At 45.3% G+C, this 13,262-nt stretch overlaps 1 protein-coding gene across 1 annotated transcript; it reads left to right on the forward strand.

Moving 5' to 3' along the window:
• The first annotated feature begins 1,003 nt into the window (after positions 1 to 1,003).
• On the forward strand, positions 1,004 to 11,535 carry LOC102482272 (pulmonary surfactant-associated protein D-like). The gene is given in 7 exon segments (XM_014590272.1): positions 1,004 to 1,199; positions 5,298 to 5,414; positions 6,431 to 6,547; positions 6,837 to 6,953; positions 7,383 to 7,499; positions 7,989 to 8,072; positions 11,159 to 11,535. Coding segments are annotated over 7 exon segments (1,125 nt in total).
• The last annotated feature ends 1,727 nt before the right edge of the window (positions 11,536 to 13,262 follow it).

The following is a 13,262-nucleotide window of genomic DNA, read 5'->3' on the forward strand; positions in this document are numbered from 1 at the left end:
ATGAACTGCAGTCGACTACGTGGGAGTCCAGCGACATAGCCATTACACTAACTGCTGGTCCCTCCACTTACATAACTTGACAGTTTATTTTTTTGAGAGGAAAGATGCTCAATATAGGCAGTGACCTAGCTCCTGCACACACTTTTTCCCCCTCAGTTTCTAAGTTCCTCTCCCATAGTAACTGAATGCCCTATTGAAGAACACTTTTGTTTTTCCCAAAACTACCTTTCACTCGCCTCAGTCTACTTGGCATGTTCCTTTCCCCGACAAAGCCCATTTCCAAGCCCTCTGAGGGAGTCTGGGCAAAACTCTGAGTGACTAAGTGCCTCTTCAGCTGCTAATTTAGTATTTCTGAAAACATTCACCTGGATTCCCCCTGGGTTTTTTCCCATAGAGAAACCATCTGGTTCAGAAATGGCAAATTGCCTGGTATACAAGCAGCCACACTCTCAGCCTATGTTTGGGACAGCTACCATCCAGAACTCTAGCTCATTTTCAGGCCATTACTGTAGGCTTCCAATTCTAGTTCATTCAAGGCAGAGGGAAAGGTTTGCCTATCTGAATTAAGCCAATAGCCTCAATGGTACAGACAGGGAGAAGGTGGTCAAGGCAGTACAAGGGTCCTGCCCAGAGGCATTCAGTGAATCCTTCCTTATGGGACAGATGGCCTTCAAAAGAATGCTACATCCTAGCCACAGTGCCAATGGTGGTGCCCAAGGGAAGGCACCAAAGGGACGACGTGGGGGTACTTAAGAATAGGTGAACGATTTTGCCCATCTCTGTCCGAGTTCCAGCTAGATAATTCATGCCTACCAAGGCCAGACCATGTGCCTATCTTGTCTCTAAACTTCTTTTGATGTTCTACTGATGTGCACCACAGAGCAAAGAACAGGCGGTAGGGAGGGGGGCTTTTCCCAACCGTCAGGATTTAGGCTAAGTCCTGTCTCATATCCTAGAAACAAGAATATGTCCTTTCTTTTTCTGTTCATCTCTCCAGGTCACGATGCTCCTCCTCCTCTCCGTGCTGATCCTGCTCACACAGCCCCTGGGGTACCTGGAAGAAGAAGTGAAGACCTGTTCCCAGAATACAGTCATCAATGGCTGCACCCTGGTCATGTGTGGCTCCGTGAAGAATGACCCGATTGAAGGTAATAGACAAAACAGAAAAGAGGGCTCCTAGAATGAACAGGGTGATCCAGGTAGAGCTGGGACTACAGACACGTCATGGTGGGGAGAGTTGATCACTGGAATTGTAACAAACTCAGCAACTCTAGATTATGCAAGCCTGAGAGATGGGTTTCTTCCTCTCACTGCTCTACTATCTGAAAAATGGATGGCTATCTTGAGCCACAGTGTTTACCTCCATCACTCAGCTGCCCTGACTTCTCCTTTAAGATCCTCAATTTCCTCCTCCCCCCAAGAACAATCAAATACTCGGTAAATTACTGATATTTTAGGTCCTCTAAATCCCTGTTACAGCAGTTAGCAGTTGTTCATTATGAATACATGGTGCCTATATAAGGTGTTAAGTATTTTTAATATTTAGTAAAAATCTACTGTATGAAGGTGGGAAAAGATAAGGTCTCTGATACCATACTTAGGCATAATCAAAGTGGCTTGCCCTAATACATTGTAGGGGAAGAGTTTGCATTTCTTTGTGTAGCCCTATGCTTGAGAAGTAACTTGCATAGTTCATGTAATTCTCCCAAAAGTCCTACAAGGGACATAATTAATCTCCCTTTTTTTTTCTTTTGGAGAGGTGTTCGCTACAGGGCGCATGCACTAGCCAGACAGACAGAGAGAGACAGAGAGACAGAAAGTGAGAAATCACCCCCCCGGGGGGATGGTCACGCCACAATCCCTTCTCCTCCATTCTCCTCTCGGGATCTTGGGCACGCACGCACACGCACCTGGCGTGAGTTTTAAGCCACCGGGTCCAGGACGAGAACCACGGTCGACTACGTGGGAGTCCAGCGACATAGCCATTACACTAACTGCTGGTCCCATAATAATTAATCTCCTTTAACAGGTAAGAAAACTGTGATGCAGAGAAGCTAAATAACCATGGTGGGAGGTGAACAGGTCTTGGGCTTCTGTAGTAGACGCATCTGAGCTTGACTTCTAGCTCCAGCTCCATGTCCACAGCTAGGACCCCCAGGACAAGCTACTCACAGTCACCGAGTAAGGTATTTTGTTGTAAATGAGAATAATATCTACCACCCAGTAACAAATAATTGAGTGTAAAGATTTATTTTTTTATTGTGTCTTCAGGACCAAGTTTCATCTTACTACTGTAACAAATAGATAAATTCTGAGCTTACCAGAGGTACTTATGAATAAAGAAATTTTCATGGAAATACTGGCCACCCTCAGGGGTGGAAGGATGATTTGGCTTTTATTGGAAAGAAAAGAGAATTTAGTGAACCAACAACATAAACTAAGGGACCAAGGCACTGAGATAAAGCTTCAGAGGGATAACATAGTTTTACCTTTCTGGAGTTTTCATTTTGTTGAGGTAGAAAAAGCTGAAAAAAAAATAACACCCCTAGACCTTTTGGGGTAAGTGGAAAGCATCTATCTCCTACAGACAAAAACTGGCTCCCAATGTGGATGGGAAGAAGCTTGGGTGAGGCCATCTAGGGATGGACTCAGAGAGAAGAGATTCAACAAACCAGCTCTCTTGCAGATGTTTCTAGTTCTCTTTGACTCCCAAGGGGACACTAAATTGAATCTCATGGTGGAAGTGAGTGTTCCCACAGTGGCCCAAAGGGCTTGTCTCCTAGTGTGTGTCCTGGATCTAATTTTCCTGCACAGGTACCTATGTACATTCTAAATCTGGCTTTGGGATAGCACTTGGACAAAATACAGTTTGCTGTTGGGCAGAGGATAAGGCTTCACCTTGGGTTTACAATTCCAGTCACTCAAATCACTTGACCATGACAGTTCTAAAAATGTTTTGTGGAGCTTGAAGCATCTTCATGATTCTGACTCAATGTCTGCACTTGGGACCCAGGTGGGACCAAGATCGATCTGCACTTGTGACAACTGCTAGAGCAGATTTTAAAACACATAAGCCCGAGTACCTGCTGGAAAGAACTATTTTAGGCCTGAGAGATGAAACCCATTTATAGGGGGAAAGGGTGGATCTGGGATCACTACGGTGATGCCCCACACAAATCAGATCATGGAACGCAAATAAGATTCACACCCTGCCTTTGGGGAGCAACTGCCTTACTACTCAGCACCTCCAGCATTCCCACCCAGAAAGACTTAGTGAGGAGTCCCTCCAGGGATGCCCATCTCTCATGGAGTAAAACCATACACCTCGCAGCAGCCTACAAGGTTCTATATAACCACTTTCCACCCATGCTGTTCCTCTGATCTCTGTGCCTTCTACTCCTCCACTCTCACTCAGCTCCAACCATACTAGCTTCTTGCTGGTCCTTAACCATACTCAGCCCATGTCCTTTGTTCTTCTCACAGACATCCCTGTAGTTTGCTCTTCATCTCCTTCAGGGCTTTACTTGCAGACAACCTTCTCAGTGAAGCATTTCCCAACCACCCTACCTAAAACAGATACTACCACCCCCTAAACCCTTTATGCTGTAATTTTTTCCTGTGATACTAATTACCTAATACAGTATCTGTTGTAATTTTTTTAAGAGAGAGGTTTTTGCTATAGAGCATGCATGCTCACCAGAGAGAAAGAGAGACAGGAAACAAGAAATCACTCTCCAGGAGGAATGGCTGGCTACAATCCCTTCTCCTCCATTCTCCTCTTGGGATTCTGGGCATGCACATATATGCATCTGGTATGAGTTTCAAACTTCTGGGTCTGGGATTTGAACTGTAGTCGACTATGTGGGAGTTCAGCTCCTTAACCACTATGCTACCTGCTGGCCCTGTCATTGGCTATACATTTTACTTTTTACTATCTGTTCTTATGAAATAGCTTTGAGCTCCACAAGGAAGAGTTTTGTTGTTGTTTGCTTGTTTGTTTTTCTTTGTCTTCTTCTTCTCTTTTGTTCACTACTATATCTCCAGTAGTGCTTGTTTTGTAATAGAATCTCAGTAAATATTCATGGGATGAATGAATGAATGAATAGAAGATGTTAGGAGCAGATGAATGCTAATACATTCAAATCTGGTCAAAATTCTGGTCCATAAACCTTTCTTCACATAGCACCATGGTGCAGGACTAGGTCTTTAGAGATACTAAAATGAAAAATTAGCACTTTGGAAGCCATGGGTGCTGCTGGTGAGAAGGTAGCCTCCTCATCCACCTTGCTGCTTTTGTGATCTCTATGGTATATATAGCAAGGACTGGCAACCTCTAAGCCTCCCTTCTAGAGACTGACTTTTTTCCTTTGGCTCATCTGGTTAGCCAGGGTAGAGCCCCAGGAAGGCTCAACCTGGGTTCAGGTCGTTTCTGAACCTAGCATAGTGCACAGTTGGATATAGGATGTAGGGTCTATTCAATAACCCTCTATGATTTCATTTAATTATAGTAAAGATGGTAATGGACAGTAGGACAAGTGCCCAGTACAGAATCTTCCATCCACAAAGTAAATTCAAAGTCACCCCACCACAACCACACTCTGGCCCCTGAAGAGCCTGGTCTCTGTTGCCATGAGACCATGATTTCCAAGACTGAAATGTCATTTCCCCCCTGTAAGTCCCTCTGTATTCTCCTTGTCCCTCAAGTCCTACTTCCTCCTTCAGGAGGACATCTCTGAGTATGTGTGTGAGCTGGGGTGGGAGGCCTGGGGGCCCTGGAATAAGCATTTCATAATTGTTTTCCTCACTTGTTATCCTGTTTCATAGTTCATTACAAATCCCTTGCAGGCCAGGACTTTACGCTAATATCTGCATCTCACCTAGTGTTAACCATTAAGTAGATACTGTACATATGAGTTTTTAGTAAACAAATAAATGAGCAATGGTTAGTTTTCCTGAGATACATAAGGAGAAATTAACAAGTCCATGACCACAGGGAAACGTGGACAGATTGCCTGCTGTCAATACTTTGGTCTTAGGGCAGTGTGTGTGTGTGTGTGTGTGTGTGTGTGTGTGTGTATTGGGGGGGACTCTGTATAGAAAGTCAGAAAGGTCTTGGCTTAAATCCACCTCCAACTGGGAAAGGCTATTTTCTCACCTGTAACACGGGATCTCAAACCCATTTCCTGGATCACCACTGGACCAGGGTGTGTGACTGAGGAATGTTCATTCTACATGCAATGCAGCTGACCCCTCATGAGCCTGGACCATGATTATACCAATTTCTTCTGCTGCTACAGGTCTGCCAGAATCATCAGGATGTGCAGGAATTCCTGGGCCAGCTGGCCCAGTTGGGCCCAAAGGAGACAATGGTTCTGCTGGAGAACGTGGACCAAAGGGAGACTCTGGACCACGTGGTATGATACTGGGCATGGGATTCATATATTTCCAGGTGGTATTGCTGCCACTAGGATATGCCAGTAGGCACGCACAGAGCCATCCCCAGGATGGAGTTCATTCTAAAGTTGGTGCTGGGTTATTTCAGGATGGACTAGGCCCACTTGTTTTCCTCACTTGTTATCCTGTTTCATAGTTCATTACAAATCCCTTGCAGGCCAGGACTTTACGCTAATATCTGCATCTCACCTAGTGTTAACCATTAAGTAGATACTGTACATATGAGTTTTTAGTAAACAAATAAATGAGCAATGGTTAGTTTTCCTGAGATACATAAGGAGAAATTAACAAGTCCATGACCACAGGGAAACGTGGACAGATTGCCTGCTGTCAATACTTTGGTCTTAGGGCAGTGTGTGTGTGTGTGTGTGTGTGTGTGTGTGTGTGTATTGGGGGGGACTCTGTATAGAAAGTCAGAAAGGTCTTGGCTTAAATCCACCTCCAACTGGGAAAGGCTATTTTCTCACCTGTAACACGGGATCTCAAACCCATTTCCTGGATCACCACTGGACCAGGGTGTGTGACTGAGGAATGTTCATTCTACATGCAATGCAGCTGACCCCTCATGAGCCTGGACCATGATTATACCAATTTCTTCTGCTGCTACAGGTCTGCCAGAATCATCAGGATGTGCAGGAATTCCTGGGCCAGCTGGCCCAGTTGGGCCCAAAGGAGACAATGGTTCTGCTGGAGAACGTGGACCAAAGGGAGACTCTGGACCACGTGGTATGATACTGGGCATGGGATTCATATATTTCCAGGTGGTATTGCTGCCACTAGGATATGCCAGTAGGCACGCACAGAGCCATCCCCAGGATGGAGTTCATTCTAAAGTTGGTGCTGGGTTATTTCAGGATGGACTAGGCCCACTGTTGGACAGTAGGATGATATGACCTCTTTGATCTCTATTATTACTCTCATTATGCACCCCACTGCCAAGGGGATTTAGTGCAAAAATATGCTGCTTCTTCCCCAGGACCTCCAGGACTTCCAGGTGCACCCGGTCCAGCTGGAAGAGAGGGCCGCTCAGGGAAGCAGGGTGACATAGGACCTCAAGGAAAACCAGGCCCTAGAGGAGAGGCTGGACCTAAAGGTAGGTGGGTGGTAGTGACTGGCATAGAGAGAGCAATAACAAGGGTGGTCCATGATATGACTTGAAGCATGCTTAGATTGCCAGGAAGAGACCAGACCATCAAGATCATCAATGAAGGTCTTGCCAGGTACCCACTCCCCCACATTCCCACATTAGTAGTATTTCACTCTTATCCTCCCCAGTTATCTCTCTGGCTCTAGAGTTGTGAGTAAAGAATTCAACTCCCAAAGAAATGACACACACCAAGTACACACCCAGTAGCATTTGTCATTTTTTATTCTTTCCTTAGGTGAAGTAGGTCCCCCAGGCATGCAGGGGTCTACAGGGTTAAGAGGCCCCACAGGCCCTCAAGGAGAGAAAGGTGCCTCTGGTGAGCGTGGAGCCCCTGGAAGTACTGGAGCAGCAGGTGAGTCAGGAAAACAGCTGGGAATGGGTTGGATGCAGTCTCAGGTGTCCACGTGGAGTTATCAGTGCTCACCCCTTCCATACACACAGCTCAGGAAGTCAGCCTGGCATTGCTGGATGATGGGGAGAGTCTATATCCAAGGAGGGTACATTCTGGAGCTCTAGGAACTATCTATATCTAGGGAGAGTGTAATGCTAAGCAATGGGGATAATCTGTGTACAGGGAAGGTTAGTTGTTTGGTGATGGGGACAATTGTACATGGGAGAGGTTGATTACTGGATGATGGGGACACTCAGCTTACAGAAAGTGTAGCTGCTTCTGGAAGTAGTCAGAATGTGGGGAGGGTGTGTATTGCTCGTCAAAGGATAGTCCATGTGCAGTTAAGAGAAAAATGTGTACATAGCCCACTCAGTTTTTCTTTGATCCAAGGGCCTGCTGGAGCTGTGGGCGAACAGGGAACTCCAGGTGTGGCGGGACCACCAGGGCCAAAGGGAGACAGAGGTGTTCCTGGAGAAAGAGGAGCCAAGGGAGAAAGTGGACTTCCAGGTAAGGCAGCAGCTCCTCGCTCTGGGACTCCACTTTAGGTCATGAGTTGGAAGAGAAAGGGGGAATCCGTACAGTTTCTTCTGACCACTGGGAAAACTACAGTTGCATTCTCAATTCATATGATAGTTCTGACCATCAAATAACCCAGTGGATGGAAAGTACATGAGGAACATGTATTCTTGCTCCCTCCAACCAAATGGAGATGCCATTACATTCCCAGACTTTGGAGTCAAAATGTCATCTGATTTGATATCATTGAGATACCAGGATTTACTCAGAGATGTGTTTGTCCATAGCAGAACCATAGAAATCCCTGCAGGGCAGAGGAAATCTGTGTCAGCAGAGATGGGTTTCTGAGGGGTCATCCTGGCTCGCATCTCTATTTCCAAAATGTGTCTGCAACTCAACAGTCTTGTCTTGAGGCCTGGACTCCACTGTTTATAGGCTGTGCTGGACAATTCTTCACTTAGCCATTTCTCTCCCTTCTAGGCATCATTTCTCTGAGGCAGCAGGTAGAGGCCTTACAGAGACAGGTACAATACCTTCAGGCTACCTTCACTCAGTATAAGAAAGGTGAGTTCCTGGATTTGAACTTAGGTCTGGCACCAACAATGGGCCTAAGACTAGGCCTGGGTCTTAGTTTGGGTTTGGCTTGGGCCCAACCTTTGACTGGTCCTAAGGTTGAGCCATATCTTGGATCTAAGTCGAAAATGATGAGTGGGGGACCATCAGATGGCGTAATGGTTGTTCCTGGACTCCCACATGGTCAACCATGGTTTCAATCTTAGACCCAGTGGTTTGGAACTAATGCCAGGTTCACACATGTGCAAAATCCCAAGAGGCAAATGGAGAATGTGTGGCCATCCCCCGTAGGGAGTGATTTCTCACTTTCTGTTTCTCTGATTCTCTGGTGATCGTGTGTGCCCTATAGCAAAAATCTCACCCCCCAAAAAAGAGAGAGAGAGAGAGAAGGAAAAAGAAAAAATGATAAGTGGATGACATCTATGGCTAGATATAGGACTGGGGAAGACTGTGGGACTGAGGCCAGAGCTGGGTTATAGCAAGAATACCACATGCTCTAGGACTCCAAGGAACAAGTAGGAGGAAAAGACCTATGTCTCCAGTTCACCAGGCTAATGGAAGCATGGCTGAAGCTGTCAGGTTCCTGAACACTGTCAGTGCCACCTGTACCCTGAGGCAGACTGATGCCCTGAGTCCAGTGAAAGTTAGCAGTCATTTGTTCCTTCCTCCCTATGCTGGTCCCTGTGATAGAAAAGGAGATGTCCAACACAGGCTGCACTTCTTACCTCTGTGCAGTCAGGTATGGGAGTGCCCAGAGATGTTGCTACATGACCCAAGGCAGCACAGAATCCAGGAGCTTTCCTGCATTTTGGGTCCTGGATGTTGCCCTTGGGGTAAAAGGCAAGTGGGGGCCTGGCCTTGTTGTGTGGCCATTGATTATCTTATCCTAGACATACTTCTGAGTCAACAGGGGGGCAGGCCTCCTTTGAACTCGCGCCAGTGCTGGGCTCTGCCTGTAGCTATTGGGGTGTATAGGGTAGATTCTCGACTAACCCTGGAATTCTGAAGTGTCAGAGATCTCCCAGGACACATGCCTGAGCACCCTGTACCCTTTGGAATCTCCATTCAGTTAACAACTGCTGCTACTCCTTCTCTGTCCATCTCTTTTGGCAAATATTTGATATTTGTCATAACCTTTAGGTAAATCTCACTGAGGTGAAAAAAGAAGTTTTCTGAATGAGTGGAGCATAAAGGGGACTGTTTCAGTGAAATAGGGTTAGCTCCTAAGTAACCAAGGGCAGGGTTGAGCATTTCATACTATGATATATTTGGTATAACTCACTCTCTGAACATACATATTTGAATGTGTAGTCACTTATTTATAGGCACACCAATGTAAACACAAAAAACATGTACATATGAATATGCCACATATGAATACACTTAAATACTACCACTCATCCCTCATCTATCTCCATACATGACATCATAATGCACCCACACCCAGGTGCATATAATGCAAACCAAGTAATAGCATATAAACTCTTGCACTAATTTTTTAAAATTTTTTTAGAGAAAGAGAGCTTTTGCTATAGGGCACATGCACTTGCTGGGGAGAGAGACAGAGAAATAGAAAATGAGAAATTACTCCCCAGAGGGGATAACCATGCCACGGTCCCTTCTCCTCATTCTCCTCTTGTGATTTTGGGCATACACCACATGTGCCCAGCATGAATTTGAGGTTGCCAGGTCCAGGATTTGAACCATGGTCAGTTGTGGGAGTCCAGCAACATAACCATTATGCCAACTGCTAGTCCCTGCACTGATTCTGTTAAGGGATGCTCTGGTGTCGTCTTAAGACTGTGGAGAATTTCCTCCCTGAGTTCTTGTTTAAGATGCTTGGAGGAGGATTGTGGTCAAGTTGTACATGACCTTTGACCAGCCCAATTAAGTCAGGAGCACAGCTTTCTCTAGAGTCCTGAGAGTCAAGTGTCCTTTGCAGCAAATTTACAATACACGTATCCAGAAGCCACTGGGTGGGATTGAAGTAAAAAGAAAGATTTGGACAAGGAGAAAAACAGAGAGACAAGGCATTTATGGGACAAAGAAATGGGTTATTATCTGTTGAAGATAATATGTATAGTATTCTCAACTGGACTGGTGAGAAATGAATACATGTTGGAATATTCACTTTGCAAGCTAAGTGACATATGTGATTAAATGTATAAAGGAAATTGAAATAAAAAATATTGAAAAAAGAGAGACTTGACATGCCACAAAGGTGATACTTATGGAAAGTGAGTCCCTACTTTAGACATAAGAAATTATAAACTCGGAGAAGTGACATGACATTCTCTTGCCCACACAGAAAATTTTCCGGGATAGGTTTGATTGCCTGGTCTTCTGATTCCCATCCAGGACACTCTCTAACACTAACCTCATCCCCTGTTCCATACTTACACATGTACCTCCTATGTACCCTAATACTCTCTCAGCAACTCTACAGCAGACTGGCTGGGCCAATGCCAGTATACATACCAAGAAGGCAACATGGGCTAGATTCAGAGAAGAGATTAGGACATCACACCTCTCAGGCATCCCGTTCTATTCTGTTCCCCTCCCTCACCCCATCACATAGCCAGTTCCCTTTCTGACAACCCTATATCCATGCTGTTATGCAGGGGTGACAGGTGGCTTGATACTTTGTGTGTTCTGTGCTCTCAAAAATCGGCCCGGACTACATGGTAATTTCCCAGGGAAAATTGTTCAATTCTATAGCAATTGAAAAAATCAAATTCTAGCATGCAACATGGGCCACGGTAGAAAGAATGTGTCTAAGTTTTTGTGTCAGTCTAGAGAAGGTTTAATGCAGATTGGATAATTTGTGTCTTTGGGCATTTTATTTCATCTCTCTGCGCTCTAGTGCTTTCACCAGTAAATGGAGGAACCACCATATCATTTCACGGGGTGCATGATGGAGATGGGGCTGCTCTAGAAATGCCTCATTTGCATCCCATGCAGTGCCCTCATATTCTGTATGGGAGGTCTGGGAGGTTCAGGTTAGAGAACAAATGTCTCAGTGTCCCTGAGTTCTTGCCAGTTGCTGCCACAACCTCACCTTGACTCTTCTCTCCCAGCTGAGCTCTTTCCCAATGGTCGAGGTATTGGAGAAAAGATCTTCAAGACTGGAGGCTTTGAAAACTCCTTCAAGGATGCACAGAAAGTGTGTGAACAGGCTGGTGGGCAGCTGGCCTCCCCACGCTCAGCAGCTGAGAATGCCGCCTTACGAGAGCTGGTCAGCACTCAAAACAAATCTGCTTTCCTGAGCATGACTGACATCAAGACAGAGGGAAAGTTCATCTATCCCACAGGGGAACCCCTGGTCTATTCCAACTGGCAAAGAGGAGAGCCCAACAACCATGGTGGGGAAGAAAACTGTGTGGAGATCTTTACCAGTGGCAAGTGGAATGACCAGAATTGCAATAAGCAGCGGCTTGTGGTTTGTGAGTTCTGAGCCACCCGGGGTAGTTGAAGCAGTGCTTGGCCAGGAGCCCAGACAACAAGTCAAGGACCTGACCTGTGTTCTGCCAACATAATGAAAAGGTGACCACCTCTGCTGGACAGGGCTTTTCTACAGAATGTGGCTACTGAAAATGTCTCTCAGAATAAAATACAACTGTTTTTCACACACTGGAAGATCTGTCAGGGAGAGAAGAGGCCAGCCAGTTTTCTCAGGAAAGAAATAGGGAAATAGGCCTCCAACTAGAAACACAAAATCCAATGGCTTCTTTTTAACCCTTCTCAAACTATCAGATGCATTGAATTCAACTGATCACTCTCTTCTTTTTTGAATGCTCCCTCCTCTCTCCTTTCAGGACCCTACTCTTGGCCTGCTTTTACTCGTTATCTTCTGGCTGCTCCTCACGAATCTCTTTGCTTTTTTCTCTTCCTCTCCTTGATCAAAGGTGAAGTGCATCTGCCTCAACTGTTCTTTCTCTTCTCTCTTACACTGATTGCAGAGTTTAGCTCATCCTGTCCCTTGGCTTCAAATTCCTTCCGTAGGCTGTTGGCTCCCAAATGGATATCCTTGTCTGTTCAGGACCTCTCTCTGCACCCTAGGCTCCTTTAGATAATGCAAGTTGGAGCCCAGGTAGAGCCCTAAAGTGTCCTTATTTAGAGGTCTCCACCCTTAACTCCCTTGTACTTTTGAGACAATGTGGGGTCATTACGAAAGTTGTAGTGAACACTTGGTAGTGTTCTCCTAAAGAACTTGATTCAGAAAAAAGTCCATATTCTTTCCCTGATGACATTTAGAAAAAAGTGACTGCACTTCAGATAAATACCCAGAAAGTCCATAGAGGGAGCCCAGTGAGAAGAACACAAATATAGCTCCTAGGACTCAGGCAAGATAGAAAAATCCTGTCTAGGGACGATTCTGAAAATGCCCTGAACATAGAAAGCTTTCAAGGGGTCAAAGAAAACAGTGTAGATGGTATCTGGGTTTTCCCCTGAAAGCTCAGGCTGGGTTTGGAATTACAATAGACACATAGAAAATTCCAACAGTACCAAGGAATTGCTAGACAGTGAGGACTTCCAGGATCCAGCATACTAGAGACCTGTAGTGATCCAGTGGAAGTGTGATTCTGGACCTGGCCCTGCAGGGTGGGGGCACAATACGTTTCCTGGGTGTAGCAAACAAGGAGAAATTAGAGTGGAGAAAAGCAGGAGCATCTGAAATTGAAAAGGGCTCACATGACTGTACTTTTTTCTTTTAAGTGAGAAGAGTTTTTATTGCTTTTGATGCTTGTGAGTTCTTACAAAGTAAAGATTAAATTCAGTTTTTATATGGGGTGTCATTCATTCATACATACATATATATATATACACACATATATATAATACATAAATGTATTTAACTTAAGGGAACCAGCAGTTAGCGTAATGGCTATGTCGCTGGACTCCCACGTAGTTGACCGCGGTTCGCGTCTCGGACCCGGTGGCTTAAATCTCACGCCGGGCGCGTGTGAGTGCGTGCCCAAGATCCCGAGAGGAGAATGGAGGAGAAGGGATTGCGGCGTGACCATCCCCCCTGGGGGGTGATTTCTCGCTTTCTGTCTCTATGTCTCTGTCTGTCTGGCGAGCGCACGTGCCCTATAGCGGAAACCTCTCCAAAAAAAAAAAAAATTTTTATAAAGCAGTAATTACAGAACTTCTTTTTAACAGAGAACTTTATATTCTTTT

Source organism: Tupaia chinensis, unplaced genomic scaffold (assembly GCF_000334495.1).
Source record: "Tupaia chinensis unplaced genomic scaffold, TupChi_1.0 Scaffold000424_1, whole genome shotgun sequence".
NCBI classification, from domain to species: domain Eukaryota; kingdom Metazoa; phylum Chordata; class Mammalia; order Scandentia; family Tupaiidae; genus Tupaia; species Tupaia belangeri.